The 17,133-nt window shown below is 63.0% G+C and overlaps 2 protein-coding genes across 2 annotated transcripts in view; both read right to left on the reverse strand.

Annotated features, from left to right (window-relative positions):
* The window catches only part of UBA1 (ubiquitin like modifier activating enzyme 1), a 60,015-nt gene extending 56,388 nt beyond the window's left edge, over positions 1-3,627 (reverse strand). The window contains exon 1 of the mRNA XM_071801310.1: positions 3,496-3,627. Coding sequence (XP_071657411.1) covers positions 3,496-3,627 — 132 coding nt within the window. The remainder of the gene's footprint in view (positions 1-3,495) is intronic.
* Positions 3,628-4,046: 419 nt separating this feature from the next.
* Positions 4,047-17,133, reverse strand: part of RBM10 (RNA binding motif protein 10) — a 63,147-nt gene continuing 50,060 nt past the window's right edge. The window contains exons 19-24 of the mRNA XM_071801195.1: positions 12,141-12,209; positions 10,678-10,920; positions 9,459-9,512; positions 7,254-7,372; positions 5,499-5,586; positions 4,047-4,211 (exon numbers count right to left, since the gene is read on the reverse strand). Of these exons, the coding sequence (XP_071657296.1) occupies positions 4,158-4,211; positions 5,499-5,586; positions 7,254-7,372; positions 9,459-9,512; positions 10,678-10,920; positions 12,141-12,209 (627 nt within the window). The 3' untranslated portion in view covers positions 4,047-4,157. The remainder of the gene's footprint in view (positions 4,212-5,498; positions 5,587-7,253; positions 7,373-9,458; positions 9,513-10,677; positions 10,921-12,140; positions 12,210-17,133) is intronic.

Below are 17,133 nucleotides of genomic sequence, written 5' to 3' on the forward strand. Positions count from 1 at the left end.
GACAGACGGACAGGTCGGGGACACGCAGACAGACAAGGGGACAGACGGACATTGGGACGGACGAACATGGGGACGGGTCAGAGGTCACAAAGGGACATGGGGGGACACTGGGTGACACAGGGTGACGTTGAGAACGACACTGGGTGACAAGAGGTGACACTGTGTGACACTGGGAAGGACACGGGGTGACAACAGGTGACACTGAGGGGGACACCGGGTGACACTGAGGGGGACACCGGGTGACACTGGGTGACAACATGTGACACTGAGGGGGACATTGGGTGACACTGGAAAGGACATCGGGTGACACCAGGTGACAACAAGTGACACTGGGTGACACTGAGCGGGACATCGGGTGACACTGGGAAGGACACGGGGTGACAACAGGTGACACCAGGTGACACTGGGAAGGACACTGGGGGGACATTGGGTGACATTGAGAACAACACAAAGTGACACCAGGTGACACTGAGAAGGACACCGGGTGACAATGGGTGACATTGAGAACCACACAGGGTGACAACAGGTGACACTGAGGGGGACACTGAGTGACACTGGGAAGGACACTGGGTGACACTGAGAAGGAGACGGGGTGACAAGAGGTGACACTGGGGGGGACACTGGGGGACACAACAGGTGACACTGGGGGTACACTGGGGGACAACAGGGAACACATCAGGTGACACCAGGGGGGACACCAGGTGACACTGGGAGACAATGGAGGACACACCGGGTGACACCAGGTGACACTGGGTGACACACCAGGGGACACTGGGGGGCAATGGAGGACACACCAGGGGACACTGGGGGACGCTGGGTGACACACCGGGTGACACTGGGGGACAATGCAGGGGACACCAGGTGACACTGGGGGACACACTGGGTGACACACCAGGTGACACTGGGGGTACAGTGGGGGACACACCAGGTGACACACTGGGTGACACTGGGTGACACTGGGAGACACACCAGGTGACACTGGGGGACACACTGGGGACACCGGGTGACACTGGGGGACACACCAGGTGACACCAGGGGGTACAGTGGGGGACACACCAGGTGACACCGGGGGTACAGTGGGGGACACACCAGGGGACACACTGGGTGACACCAGGTGACACTGGGAGACACACCAGGTGACACTGGGGGACACACTGGGGACACCGGGTGACACTGGGGGACACACCAGGTGACACCAGGGGGTACAGTGGGGGACACACCAGGTGACACCAGGGGACACACCAGGTGACACTGGGGGTACAGTGGGGGACACACCAGGGGACACACTGGGTGACACCGGGTGACACTGGGAGACACACCAGGTGACACTGGGGGACACACTGGGGACACTGGGTGACACTGGGGGACACACCAGGTGACACCAGGGGGTACAGTGGGGGACACACCAGGTGACACCAGGGGACACACCAGGTGACACTGGGGGTACAGTGGGGGACACACCAGGGGACACACTGGGTGACACCAGGTGACACTGGGAGACACACCAGGGACACCGGGTGACACTGGGGGACACACCAGGTGACACCAGGGGGTACAGTGGGGGACACACCAGGTGACACCAGGGGACACTGGGGACACACGGGGGACACTGGGGGGACACACGGGGGACACTGGGGGGACACACCGGGGGACACCACAGATGACACTGGGGGGGGGACACTGGGGGGCCCACTGGGTGGCCCCGCCCCCCAGAGCACAGGGGGCGGAGCTTCCCCAGGAGCTCCCATTGGTGCGGTTCCCGTGGGGGGGTCCCAGGAACCAGGAAGGTCCCATTAACGGGGGGGGGGGGGGTCCCCATAATGGGGGTGGTCCCAGTAACCAGGGGGGTGACATTAATGAGGTTCCCATTAACTGGGGGGGGTCCCACTAATGAGGTTCCCACTAATGAGGTTCCCATTAATTATGGGGGGTCCCATTAATGGGGGGGGACATAATGAGGTTCCCATTAACCAGGTTCCCATTAACTAGGGGGGTCCCATTAATGGGGGATCCCATTAATGAGGTTCCCATTAATTGGGAGGGTCCCATTAACCGGGGGGGGGGTCCCATTAACCCGCGGGGGGTCCCATTAATGGGGGTGACATTAATGAGGTTCCCACTAACGAGGTTCCCATTAATTGGAGTGGGGGTGTCCCATTAACCAGGAAAATCCCATTAACCATGGGGGGGTCCCATTAACCAGGGGTGAAATTAATGAGGTTCCCATTAATAGGGGGGGTCCCACTAATGAGGTTCCCATTAACTTGGGGGGTCCCCATAATGAGGTTCCCATTAATTGGGGGGGGTCCCATTAACCAGGAAGGTCCCATTAACATGGAGGGGGGGTCCCATCAATAAGGTTCCCATTAACTGGGAAGGTACCATTAATGGGGGGGGGGACGACATTAATGGGGGGTGACATTAATGAGGTTCCCATTAACTACGGGGGTCCCATTAACCTGGGGGGTGGGGGTCCCATTAATGAGGTTCCCATTAATTGGGAGGGTCCCATTAACCAGGGGGGGGTCCCACTAATGAGGTTCCCATTAATCAGGGGGGTCCCATTAACGGTGTGGGGGGGGATCCCATTAACCAGGGGGGTTCCCATTAATGGGGGGTGACATTAATGAGGTTCCCATTAACCAGGGGGGGTCCCCATAATGAGGTTCCCGTTAATTGGGGGGGGGGGTCCCATTAACCAGGAAAATCCCATTAACATGGGGGGGTCCAATTAATAAGGTTCCCATTAACTGGGAAGGTACCATTAATGGAGGGGGGGGACATTAATGAGGTTCCCATTAATCAGAGGGGTCCCATTAATGGGGGGGGGGTCCAATTAATAAGGTTCCATTAATGGGGAAGGGGCACATTAATGAGGTTCCCATTAATTGGGGGGGTCCCATTAATTTGGGGGGTCCCCCTAATGAGGTTCCCATTAATTGGGGGGGGTCCCATTAACTTGGAGGGTCCCCCTAATGAGGTTCCCATTAATTGGGGGGGTCCCATTAACCCGGGGGGGTTCCCCTAATGAGGTTCCCATTAATTGGGGGGGGTCCCATTAACCCGGGGGGGTTCCCCTAATGAGGTTCCCATTAATTAGGGGGGGTCCCATTAACCAGGAAGGTCCCATTAAGAAGGTTCCCATTAACTGGGACGGTACCAGTAACGGGGGAGGGGGGGGGAATTAACGAGTTTCCCATTAATTGGGGGGTCCCATTAACCAGGAAGCTCCCATTAATAAGGGGGGGGGTCCCATTAACAGGGGGGTCCAATTAATGAGTCTCCCATTAATGAGTTTCCCATTAATGGGGGGGTCCCATTAACCAGGACAGTCCCATTAACCTGGGGGGGTCCCATTAAACCCCGGGGGGTTCCCATTAAACCCCACGGGGGTCGCGCACACGCGGGGTGGCTCCCCGCCCCCCCCCCCCGCCCTTTGTGGCTCCCCCCGCCCCCCCCGGTGCGGTTTTTGGGCGGTTTTCGCCCATTTTTTACCAATCTCGCTGTCCAGGCCCCGCCGCCGGGTCCCGCCCGCTCCGCTCGGCTCCTCCGCCACAAGATGGCGGCGGCTTCTTCCCCGCCCGCCTCCTCCCGCCTCCCCGCGCCCCGCCCACCGCGCCTTCCCATTGGCCGCCCCGCCGCGGCGCCGCGCTCCTATTGGCTGACGCCTCCCGCCGCCGCCCGCCTCCTCCGCAGAGCCGAGGGGGATTGGGCGCGCCCCGCCTGGCCACGCCCCTCAAGTCGTGCCCCGGATGGGGAGGCCACGCCTACTCATGTATATGTAACGAAGGGGCGTGGCCTCGTGACACAGCAGCGCGCGCGGCGCCGACGGCGTCCGCGAAGGGACAAGAGACCTATAGGGGCGTATTGGAGACCTATAGGGGCCTATTGGAAACCTATAGGGAGCGAAGTGCCCAGAAAAGGGACCCAGGAGTTCGGGAAACGCCTGAAGAGGGACCCAGGAGTTCGGGAAATGCCCAAAAAAGGGACCCAGGAGTTCGGGCTCCCCGCCCCCCCCCAAGTCGAGTCCCAAATTCCTGTTTTTTTACCCATTTATTTAAAAAACCCCAAACCACGGGGGGGGGGGGGGGGGGGGGGGCGGAAGGGGCCACCTGGGGGTGTGGCCAAAGGGGCGTGGTCGGGAAGGGGGCGGAGCCTCAGGGTCCTTCGCTGAATCGGGTCACGCCCCCTGGGCGGGGCCGGGACGGGGGCTGGGGGGACATGGGGGTCACAAAGGGTCACAGGGGTCACCCCCGTGTCCCCCGCAAGTGACCCCACGGCCCCGTGACCCCAGTCCCCCCAGTCCCTCCCAGTCCCCCCCAGTCCCCCCCATTCCTCCCCAGTCCCTCCCAGTCCCTCCCAGTCCCCCCAGTCCCTCCCAGTCTCCCCATTCCCCCCATTCCCCCCCCAGTCCCCCCCAGTCCTCCCATTCCCCCCCATCCCCCCCCATTCCCCCCCGTCCCCCCCACTCCCCCCACTCCCCCCAGTCCCCCCCACTCCCCCCATTCCCCCCCATCCCCCCCAGACCCCCCCATCCCCCCATTCCCCCCCATTACCCCCACTCCCCCCCATCCCCCCCATCCCCCCCAGTCCTCCCACTCCCCCCATTCCCCCCAGTCCCCCCATTCCCCCCCATCCCCCCCAGTCCCCCCCACTCCCCCCATCCCCCCCAGACCCCCCCATCCCCCCATTCCCCCCCATTACCCCCAGTCCCCCCATTCCCCCCCATCCCCCCCAGTCCTCCCACTCCCCCCATTCCCCCCCAGTCCCCCCACGCCCCCCATTCCCCCCCATCCCCCCCAGACCCCCCCATCCCCCCATTCCCCCCCATTACCCCCACTCCCCCCCATCCCCCCCATCCCCCCCAGTCCTCCCACTCCCCCCATTCCCCCCAGTCCCCCCATTCCCCCCCATCCCCCCCAGTCCCCCCCACTCCCCCCATCCCCCCCAGACCCCCCCATCCCCCCATTCCCCCCCATTACCCCCAGTCCCCCCCATCCCCCCCAGTCCTCCCACTCCCCCCATTCCCCCCCAGTCCCCCCACGCCCCCCATTCCCCCCCATCCCCCCCAGACCCCCCCATCCCCCCATTCCCCCCCATTACCCCCACTCCCCCCCATCCCCCCCATCCCCCCCAGTCCTCCCACTCCCCCCATTCCCCCCCATCCCCCCCAGTCCTCCCACTCCCCCCATTCCCCCCCATTCCCCCCCACTCCCCCCATTCCCCCCCATCCCCCCCATTACCCCCAGTCCCCCCATTCCCCCCCATCCCCCCCAGTCCTCCCACTCCCCCCAGTCCCCCCCAGTCCCCCCCATCCCCCCCAATCCCCCCATTCCCCCCCATCCCCCCCAATCCCCCCATCCCCCCCATTACCCCCAGTCCCCCCATTCCCCCCATTCCCCCCCATCCCCCCCATCCCCCCCATTCCCCCCACCCCCCCACTCCCCCCTCCCCCCCGCCCCCAGCCCCGCCCCCCCCCCGCCCCCAGCCCCGCCCACCTCTCTGCGCCGGCCCAGCCCGGTGCCCTCCTTCCAGCCCATGGCCTGCAGCAGCCGGCACCCCAGGGGGAGGGGCCCCTCGGCCTCCCTGCACCCAACGGCACCCGCGGTCACCGGGGACCCCGCCCCCACCGCACCCACCCTGGGGTCAGGGGTCATGGGGCTATGGGGTCAGGGGGGGCTATGGGGTCAATGGGGTTTATGGGGTCTATGGGGTCAATGGGGTCTATGGGGTCAGTGGGGTCTATGGGGTCTATGGGGTCAATGGGGTCTATGGGGTCAGTGGGGTCTATGGGGTCAATGGGGGCCTATGGGGTCAAATGGGGGCTATGGGGTCAGTGGGGGCTATGGGGTCAGTGGGGTCTATGGGGGTCTGTGGGGTCAATGGGGTCAACGAGGGTCTATGGGGTCAGTGGGGTCTATGGGGTCAATGGGGTCTATGGGGGTCTGTGGGGTCAATGGGGTCTATGGGGCCAACGAGGGTCTATGGGGTCAGTGGGGTCTATGGGGTCAATGGGGGCCTATGGGGTCAAATGGGGGCTATGGGGTCAGTGGGGGCTATGGGGTCAGTGGGGTCTATGGGGGTCTGTGGGGTCAATGGGGTCAACGAGGGTCTATGGGGTCAGTGGGGTCTATGGGGTCAGTGGGGTTTATGGGGTCTATGGGGGTCTATGGGGTCAATGAGGGTCTATGGGGTCAGTGGGGTTTATGGGGTCAATGAGGCTCTATGGGCTCAGTGGGGTTTATGGGGTCAATGGGGTCAAAGGGGGGCTATGGGGTCAGTGGGGGGCCTATGGGGTCTATGGGGTCAATGGGGTCGATGGGGTCAAGGGGGGGGAATGGGGTCAGTGGGGTCTATGGGGTCAATGGGGTTAGTGGGGGGTCAATGGGGTCTATGGGGTCAGTGGGGTCTATGGGGTCAATGGGGTTAGTGGGGGGTCAATGGGGTCTATGGGGGTCAACGGGGGTCAATGGGGTCAGTGGGGGGTCAATGGGGTCTATGGGGTCAAGGGGGGGTCTATGGGGTCAGTGGGGTCTATGGGGTCAATGGGGTCAGTGGGGTTAGTGGGGTGTCAATGTGGTCTATGGGGTCAATAGTGGGTCTATGGGGTCAAGGGGATTCTATGCAGTCTATGGGGTCAATGGAGGTCTACGGGGTCATTGGGGGTCTATGGGGTCAATGGGAGCTCTACAGGGTCAATGGGGTCTATGGGGTCTATGGGGTCACTGGGGTCATTGAGGGTCTATGGGGTCAAGGGGAGTCTATGGGGTCAATGAGGGGTCAATGGGGTCTATGGGGTCTATAGGGTCTATGGGGTCAATGGGGTCAATGGGGGTCTATGGGGTCAATGGGGGTCTATGGGGTCAATGGGGTCAGTGGAGGTCTTTGTGGTCAATGGGGATCTACGGCGTAAATGGGGTCTATAGGGTCTATAGGGTCAATGGGGACTCTATAGGGTCAACGGGGTCAATGGGGGTCTATAGGGTCAATGGGGACTCTATAGGGTCTATAGGGTTAGTGGGGACTCTATAGGGTCAATGGGGACTCTATAGGGTCAACGGGGTCAATGGGGGTCTATAGGGTCAATGGGGACTCTATAGGGTCTATAGGGTCAGTGGGGACTCTATAGGGTCTATGGGGTCAATGGGGATTCTATAGGGTCTATGGGGTCAGTGGGGGTGTCAATGGGGACTCTATAGGGTCTATAGGGTCAGTGGGGACTCTATAGGGTCAATGGGGGTCTGGGTGCTCACCCCGCCTGGGGGAGGGGTCCCCCGACTCGTCTCCGTTTGGTGTCGGGGGGTTCCGGGTTGGCCCCTCCCCCCCCGCCCTGCTTCTCCCTCCGCTCGGCCGCGCGGTCCCGGTACTTGAGCTGGGGGAGGGGAGCACCCAAGGGGGTCACCCAGCACCCACGGGGGTCACCCAGCACCCATGGGGGTCACAGCGGACCCACGGCACCCATGGGGGTCACCCAGCACCCATGGGGGTCACAGCGGACCCACGGCACCCATGGGGGTCACCCAGCACCCATGGGGGTCACCCAGCACCCAAGGGGGTCACCCAGCACCCATGGGGGTCACAGCGGACCCACGGCACCCAAGGGGGTCACCCAGCACCCATGGGGGTCACCCAGCACCCAAGGGGGTCACCCAGCACCCATGGGGGTCACAGCGGACCCACGGCACCCAAGGGGGTCACCCAGCACCCATGGGGGTCACCCAGCACCCAAGGGGGTCACCCAGCACCCATGGGTGCCACAGCGGACCCACGGCACCCAAGGGGGTCACCCAGCACCCACGGGGGTCACCCAGCACCCATGGGTGCCACAGCGGACCCACGGCACCCAAGGGGGTCACCCAGCACCCATGGGGGTCACAGCGGACCCACAGCACCCATGGGGGTCACCCAGCACCCATGGGGGTCACAGCAAACCCACAGCACCCATGGGGGTCACCCAGCACCCATGGGGGTCACAGCGAACCCACAGCACCCATGGGGGTCACCCAGCACCCAAGGGGGTCACCCAGCACCCATGGGTGCCACAGCGGACCCACGGCACCCATGGGGGTCACCCAGCACCCATGGGGGTCACAGCGAACCCACAGCACCCATGGGTGTCGTGTCACCCTGCACCCATGGGTGCCATGGCAACCCCCACAGCACCCATGGGAGTCCCCAACCCCCACAGCACCCATGGGAGTCCCCAACCCCCACCCAGCACCCATGGGAGTCCCCAACCCCCACAGCACCCATGGGTGTCCCCAAACCCCACAGCACCCATGGGTGTCCCCAACCCCCACAGCACCCATGGGAGTCCCCAACCCCCACAGCACCCATGGGTGTCCCCAAACCCCACCCAGCACCCATGGGAGTCCCCAACCCCCACAGCACCCATGGGTGTCCCCAACCCCCACCCAGCACCCATGGGAGTCCCCAACCCCCACAGCACCCATGGGTGTCCCCAACCCCCACCCAGCACCCATGGGTGTCCCCAACCCCCACAGCACCCATGGGTGTCCCCAAACCCCCACAGCACCCATGGGAGTCCCCAACCCCCACAGCACCCATGGGTGTCCCCAACCCCCACAGCACCCATGGGAGTCCCCAACCCCCACAGCACCCATGGGAGTCCCCAACCCCCACCCACAGCACCCATGGGTGTCCCCAACCCCCACAGCACCCATGGGTGTCCCCAACCCCCACCCAGCACCCATGGGTGTCCCCAACCCCCACAGCACCCATGGGTGTCCCCAAACCCCCACAGCACCCATGGGAGTCCCCAACCCCCACAGCACCCATGGGAGTCCCCAACCCCCACAGCACCCATGGGAGTCCCCAACCCCCACCCAGCACCCATGGGTGTCCCCAAACCCCACCCAGCACCCATGGGTGTCCCCAAACCCCACAGCACCCATGGGTGTCCCCAACCCCCACAGCACCCATGGGAGTCCCCAACCCCCACAGCACCCATGGGTGTCCCCAACCCCCACAGCACCCATGGGAGTCCCCAACCCCCACAGCACCCATGGGAGTCCCCAACCCCCACAGCACCCATGGGTGTCCCCAACCCCCACAGCACCCATGGGAGTCCCCAACCCCCCCAGCACCCATGGGAGTCCCCAACCCCCACAGCACCCATGGGTGTCCCCAACCCCCACAGCACCCATGGGTCCCCCCAAACCCCCACAGCACCCATGGGTGCCCCCAAACCCCCACAGCACCCACAGGTGCCATAGCAAACCACAGAGCACCCATGGGTGCCATATAAACCCCCCAGCACCCATGGGTGCACCCACCCCCCCACCCCAAGCCACATGGGTGGCCCCCAAACGCCCCCATCCCCACGGGCCCCCTCAAATCCCCCCAGCACCCTCTGGGTGCCCCCCCAGCACCCATGGGTGCCCCCAAAATCCTCACACACCCCACGGGCGCCCCCCAGCACCCATGGGTGCAGGTACCTCCATGTCCTCCAGGGGGGGCTGGTGGCTCCTCCGCTGCAGCTCCAGGTTTTGCTGGGAGGGACCCAGGAGTTCGGGAGGGACCCAGGAGTTCCCCAAATACCCAATAGGGGGGTCCCCAATACCCCCAAAATGGGTCCCCAAACCCCCCCAAAGTGTCACTTCTCACCCAATGGGGGGTCCCCAACACTTCACTGGGGTCCCCAATACCCCAAATGGGTCCCAATTATCCAATGGGGGGGTCCCCAATACCCCAGGGGGGTCCCCAATACCCCAGGGGTGTCCCCAATATCCCAGGGGGTCCCCAACACTTCACTGGGGTCCCCAACACCCTCAACAAAGGGCCCCAAACCCCCCTAAAGTATCACTTCCCACCCAAAGGGGGGGTCCCCAATACCCCTGGGGGGTCCCCAATATCCCATGGGTGTCCCCAAAACCCAATGGGGGGGTCCCCAACACTTCACTGGGGTCCCCAATACCCCAACTGGGTCCCAATGACCCCCAAGAAGGGTCCCCAAACCCCCCCAAAGTGCCTCTTCCCACCCAAAGGGGGGGTCCCCAATACCCCTGGGGGGGTCCCCAATATCCCAGGGGGGTCCCCAATATCCCATGGGTGTCCCCAAAACCCAATGGGGGGGTCCCCAACACTTCCCTGGGGTCCCCAACACTTCCCTGGGGTCCCCAATACCCCAACTGGGTCCCAATGACCCCCAAGAAGGGTCCCCAAACCCCCCCAAAGTGCCTCTTCCCACCTAAAGGGGGGGTCCCCAATACCCCTGAGGGGTCCCCAATACCCCTGGGGGGTCCCCAATATCCCAGGGGTGTCCCCAAAACCCAATGGGGGGGTCCCCAACCCTTCCCTGTGGTCCCCAACACTTCCCTGGGGTCCCCAACACCCCAACTGGGCCCCAATGACCCCCAAGAAGGGTCCCCAAACCCCCCCAAAGTGCCTCTTCCCACCCAAAGGGGGGGTCCCCAATACCCCTGAGGGGTCCCCAATACCCCTGGGGGGTCCCCAATATCCCAGGAGTGTCCCCAAAACCCAATGGGGGGGTCCCCAACCCTTCCCTGTGGTCCCCAACACTTCCCTGGGGTCCCCAATACCCCAACTGGGTCCCAATGACCCCCAAGAAGGGTCCCCAAACCCCCCCCAAAGTCCCTCTTCCCCCCCAAAGGCGGGGTCCTCCCACCCGCCAGGGGGCGCCCCGCCGCGCGGTACCTTGTGCAGCCCCGAGAGCTGCTGGTGCCGCAGCAGCGCCTCCTTGCTGGGGAACTGGCGCCGGCAGAGCAGACACGCCAGCTTGTGCCAGTCGGTGAGGGGCTGCGACCCCCCGGGGACCCCCCCGGGCGAGGGGACCCCCGGGACGGGACCCCCGCCCCGCTCCCCGCGGTCACCGCGCTCCCCTTCCTCCTCGCTCTCGCTCTCCCCGCTGTAGGCGGCAACCAGGCCGCGGGGGGGGCTCTGCGGAGAGAGGGAGCCAGGAGTTCGGGGGGACCCAGGAGTTCGGGGGGACCCAGGAGTTCGGGAGGGACACAGGAGTTCGGGAGGGACACAGGAGTTCGGGAGGGACCCAGGAGTTCCCCCCAGCTCTCGCTCTCCCCGCTGTAGGCGGCAACCAGGCCGCGGGGGGGGCTCTGCGGAGAGAGGGAGCCAGGAGTTCGGGGGGGACCCAGGAGTTCAGGGGGACCCAGGAGTTCGGGGGGACCCAGGAGTTCAGGGGGACCCAGGAGTTCAGGGGGACCCAGGAGTTTGGGGTCACTGGGGCTTGGGGGACCCAGGCATTTGGGGGGACCCAGGAGTTCGGGGGGACCCAGGAGTTCATGGGGGACCCAGGAGTTCGGGAGGGACCCAGGAGTTTGGGAGGGACCCAGGAGTTCGGGAGGGACACTGGAGTTTGGGGGACCCAGGAGTTCAGGGGGACCCAGGAGTTTGGGGGGAACCCAGGAGTTCGGGGAGGGACCCAGGAGTTCGGGGGGGACCCAGGAGTTCAGGAGGACCCAGGAGTTCGGGGGGGACCCAGGAGTTCAGGGGGACCCAGGAGTTCAGGAAGGACCCAGGAGTTTGGGGGGAACCCAGGAGTTCGGGAGGGACCCAGGAGTTCCCCCCAGCTCTCGCTCTCCCCGCTGTAGGCGGCAACCAGGCCACGGGGGGGGCTCTGCGGAGAGAGGGAGCCAGGAGTTCGGGGGGGACCCAGGAGTTCGGGGGGGACCCAGGAGTTCGGGGGGACCCAGGAGTTCGGGGGGGACCCAGGAGTTCAGGAGGGACGCAGGAGTTCGGGGGAGATAAGGGTTTGGGGGACCCAGGAGTTCGGGAGGGACCCAGGAGTTCGGGGGAGATAAGGGTTTGGGGGGACCCAGGAGTTTGGGGTCACTGGGCTTTGGGGGACCCAGGAGTTCGGGGGACCCAGGAGTTCTGGAGGGACCCAGGAGTTCAGGGGAGATAAGGGTTTGGGGGACCCAGGAGTTCGGGGGGACCCAGGAGTGCCCCAGGGACCCAGGAGTTCGGGGGACACACAAGTTCAGGAGGACCCAGGCATCCAGGAGGGACCCAGGAGTTCGGGGGGGTTTGCTGGGGGACCCAGGCGTCCGGGAGGGACCCAGGAGTTCGGGGGGGTTTGCTGGGGGACCCAGGCGTCCGGGAGGGACCCAGGCGTCCGGGAGGGACCCAGGCGTCCGGCTCACCATCCGGTCGTCGCCCCCCAGCCGCGGCAGCTCCAGGTTCGGGTGCTGGTGCCGCTCGCTCAGGGCGCCCTGGGGGGAACCGGGGTCACCCATGGGTGCTGGGGATGACCCCCATGGCACCCATAGACCCACACAGACCCCCCATAGCACCCATAGACCCCCATAATACCCATAGACCCCCATAGCACCCACAGACCCACATAGACCCCCCATAGCACCCACAGACCCCCATAGCACCCACAGACCCACATAGAACCCCCATAGCACCTATAGACTCACATACACCCCCCATAGCACCCATAGACCCCCATAGCACCCACAGACCCACATAGACCCCCCATAGCACCCATAGACCCACATAGACCCCCCATAGCACCTATAGACTCACATAGACCCCCCCATAGCACCGACAGACCCCCATAGCACCCACAGACCCACATAGACCCCCCATAGCACCCATAGACTCACATAGACCCCCCATAGCACCCATAGACCCCCATAGCACCCACAGACCCACATAGACCCCCCATAGCACCCATAGACTCACATAGACCCCCCATAGCACCCATAGACCCCCATAGCACCCACAGACCCACATAGACCCCCCATAGCACCCATAGACTCACATAGACCCCCCATAGCACCCATAGACCCCCATAGCACCCATAGCACCCATAAACCCCCATAGCACCCATAGACCCCCATAGCACCCATAACCCCCCAGCACCCATAGACCCCTATGGCACCCACAAAGCGCTTTAGCACCCATAGCCCCACATGGCACCCATAGACCCCCATAGCACCCATACAGCCCCCATACTCGATGCCCCATATCTCCCCATAGCACCCATGGGTGCTGTGTCTCACCTTCTTCTCCAAGATGGCGCCCCCACACCCCATAGACCTCCCATAGGTCTCTATAGCACCCATGGGTGCTGTGTCTCACCTTCTTCTCCAAGATGGCGCCCCCCACACCCCATAGACCTCCCATAGGTCTCTATAGCACCCATGGGTGCTGTGTCTCACCTTCTTCTCCAAGATGGCGCCCCCCACACCCCATAGACCTCCCATAGGTCTCTATGGCACCCATGGGTGCTGTGTCTCACCTTCTTCTCCAAGATGGCGCCCCCCACACCCCATAGACCTCCCATAGGTCTCTATGGCACCCATGGGTGCTGTCTCTCACCTTCTTCTCCAAGATGGCGCCCCCCACACCCCATAGACCTCCCATAGGTCTCTATGGCACCCATGGGTGCTGTGTCTCACCTTCTTCTCCAAGATGGCGCCCCCACACCCCATAGACCTCCCATAGGTCTCTATGGCACCCATGGGTGCTGTGTCTCACCTTCTTCTCCAAGATGGCGCCCCCACACCCCATAGACCTCCCATAGGTCTCTATGGCACCCATGGGTGCTGTGTCTCACCTTCTTCTCCAAGATGGCGCCCCCACACCCCATAGACCTCCCATAGGTCTCTATGGCACCCATGGGTGCTGTCTCTCACCTTCTTCTCCAAGATGGCGCCCCCCACACCCCATAGACCTCCCATAGGTCTCTATGGCACCCATGGGTGCTGTCTCTCACCTTCTTCTCCAAGATGGCGCCCCCCACACCCCATACACCTCCCATAGGTCTCTATGGCACCCATGGGTGCTGTCTCTCACCTTCTTCTCCAAGATGGCGCCCCCCACACCCCATAGACCTCCCATAGGTCTCTATGGCACCCATGGGTGCTGTGTCTCACCTTCTTCTCCAAGATGGCGCCCCCACACCCCATAGACCTCCCATAGGTCTCTATGGCACCCATGGGTGCTGTGTCTCACCTTCTTCTCCAAGATGGCGCCCCCCACACCCCATAGACCTCCCATAGGTCTCTATGGCACCCATGGGTGCTGTGTCTCACCTTCTTCTCCAAGATGGCGCCCCCCACACCCCATAGACCTCCCATAGGTCTCTATGGCACCCATGGGTGCTGTGTCTCACCTTCTTCTCCAAGATGGCGCCCCCCACACCCCATAGACCTCCCATAGGTCTCCATGGCACCCATGGGTGCTGTCTCTCACCTTCTTCTCCAAGATGGCGCCCCCCACACCCCATAGACCTCCCATAGGTCTCCATGGCACCCATGGGTGCTGTCTCTCACCTTCTTCTCCAAGATGGCGCCCCCACACCCCATAGACCTCCCATAGGTCTCTATGGCACCCATGGGTGCTGTGTCTCACCTTCTTCTCCAAGATGGCGCCCCCCACACCCCATAGACCTCCCATAGGTCTCTATGGCACCCATGGGTGCTGTCTCTCACCTTCTTCTCCAAGATGGCGCCCCCCACACCCCATAGACCTCCCATAGGTCTCTATGGCACCCATGGGTGCTGTGTCTCACCTTCTTCTCCAAGATGGCGCCCCCACACCCCATAGACCTCCCATAGGTCTCTATGGCACCCATGGGTGCTGTGTCTCACCTTCTTCTCCAAGATGGCGCCCCCACACCCCATAGACCTCCCATAGGTCTCTATGGCACCCATGGGTGCTGTGTCTCACCTTCTTCTCCAAGATGGCGCCCCCCACACCCCATAGACCTCCCATAGGTCTCCATGGCACCCATGGGTGCTGTCTCTCACCTTCTTCTCCAAGATGGCGACCCCCACACCCCATAGACCTCCCATAGGTCTCTAGGGCACCCATGGGTGCTGTGTCTCACCTTCTTCTCCAAGATGGCGCCCCCCACACCCCATAGACCTCCCATAGGTCTCTATGGCACCCATGGGTGCTGTCTCTCACCTTCTTCTCCAAGATGGCGCCCTCCACACCCCATAGACCTCCCATAGGTCTCTATGGCACCCATGGGTGCTGTCTCTCACCTTCTTCTCCAAGATGGCGCCCCCACACCCCATAGACCTCCCATAGGTCTCTATGGCACCCATGGGTGCTGTCTCTCACCTTCTTCTCCAAGATGGCGCCCCCCACACCCCATAGACCTCCCATAGGTCTCTATAGCACCCATGGGTGCTGTGTCTCACCTTCTTCTCCAAGATGGCGCCCCCCACACCCCATAGACCTCCCATAGGTCTCTATGGCACCCATGGGTGCTGTGTCTCACCTTCTTCTCCAAGATGGCGCCCCCCACACCCCATAGACCTCCCATAGGTCTCTATGGCACCCATGGGTGCTGTCTCTCACCTTCTTCTCCAAGATGGCGCCCCCACACCCCATAGACCTCCCATAGGTCTCTATGGCACCCATGGGTGCTGTCTCTCACCTTCTTCTCCAAGATGGCGCCCCCCACACCCCATAGACCTCCCATAGGTCTCCATATCACCCATGGGTGCTGTGTCTCACCTTCTTCTCCAAGATGGCGCCCCCACACCCCATAGACCTCCCATAGGTCTCCATAGCACCCATGGGTGCTGTGTCTCACCTTCTTCTCCAAGATGGCGCCCCCCACACCCCATAGACCTCCCATAGGTCTCTATGGCACCCATGGGTGCTGTGTCTCACCTTCTTCTCCAAGATGGCGCCCCCCACACCCCATAGACCTCCCATAGGTCTCTATGGCACCCATGGGTGCTGTGTCTCACCTTCTTCTCCAAGATGGCGCCCCCCACACCCCATAGACCTCCCATAGGTCTCTATGGCACCCATGGGTGCTGTGTCTCACCTTCTTCTCCAAGATGGCGCCCCCACACCCCATAGACCTCCCATAGGTCTCTATGGCACCCATGGGTGCTGTGTCTCACCTTCTTCTCCAAGATGGCGCCCCCACACCCCATAGACCTCCCATAGGTCTCTATGGCACCCATGGGTGCTGTGTCTCACCTTCTTCTCCAAGATGGCGCCCCCCACACCCCATAGACCTCCCATAGGTCTCCATGGCACCCATGGGTGCTGTCTCTCACCTTCTTCTCCAAGATGGCGCCCCCCACACCCCATAGACCTCCCATAGGTCTCTATGGCACCCATGGGTGCTGTCTCTCACCTTCTTCTCCAAGATGGCGACCCCCACACCCCATAGACCTCCCATAGGTCTCTATGGCACCCATGGGTGCTGTGTCTCACCTTCTTCTCCAAGATGGCGACCCCCACACCCCATAGTCCTCCCATAGGTCTCTATGGCACCCATGGGTGCTGTGTCTCACCTTCTTCTCCAAGATGGCGCCCCCCACACCCCATAGACCTCCCATAGGTCTCTATGGCACCCATGGGTGCTGTGTCTCACCTTCTTCTCCAAGATGGCGCCCCCCACACCCCATAGACCTCCCATAGGTCTCTATGGCACCCATGGGTGCTGTGTCTCACCTTCTTCTCCAAGATGGCGCCCCCACACCCCATAGACCTCCCATAGGTCTCTATGGCACCCATGGGTGCTGTGTCTCACCTTCTTCTCCAAGATGGCGCCCCCACACCCCATAGACCTCCCATAGGTCTCTATGGCACCCATGGGTGCTGTCTCTCACCTTCTTCTCCAAGATGGCGCCCCCACACCCCATAGACCTCCCATGGGTCTCTATGGCACCCATGGGTGCTGTCTCTCACCTTCTTCTCCAAGATGGCGCCCCCCACACCCCATAGACCTCCCATAGGTCTCTATGGCACCCATGGGTGCTGTCTCTCACCTTCTTCTCCAAGATGGCGCCCCCCACACCCCATAGACCTCCCATAGGTCTCTATGGCACCCATGGGTGCTGTGTCTCACCTTCTTCTCCAAGATGGCGCCCCCACACCCCATAGACCTCCCATAGGTCTCTATGGCACCCATGGGTGCTGTGTCTAACCTTCTTCTCCAAGATGGCGCCCCCCACACCCCATAGACCTCCCATAGGTCTCTATGGCACCCATGGGTGCTGTGTCTCACCTTCTTCTCCAAGATGGCGCCCCCACACCCCATAGACCTCCCATAGGTCTCTATAGCACCCATGGGTGCTGTCTCTCACCTTCTTCTCCAAGATGGCGCCCCCCACACCCCATAGACCTCCCATAGGTCTCTATGGCACCCAT

This window comes from Patagioenas fasciata, chromosome 36 (assembly GCF_037038585.1).
Source record: "Patagioenas fasciata isolate bPatFas1 chromosome 36, bPatFas1.hap1, whole genome shotgun sequence".
Lineage (NCBI taxonomy): Eukaryota > Metazoa > Chordata > Aves > Columbiformes > Columbidae > Patagioenas > Patagioenas fasciata.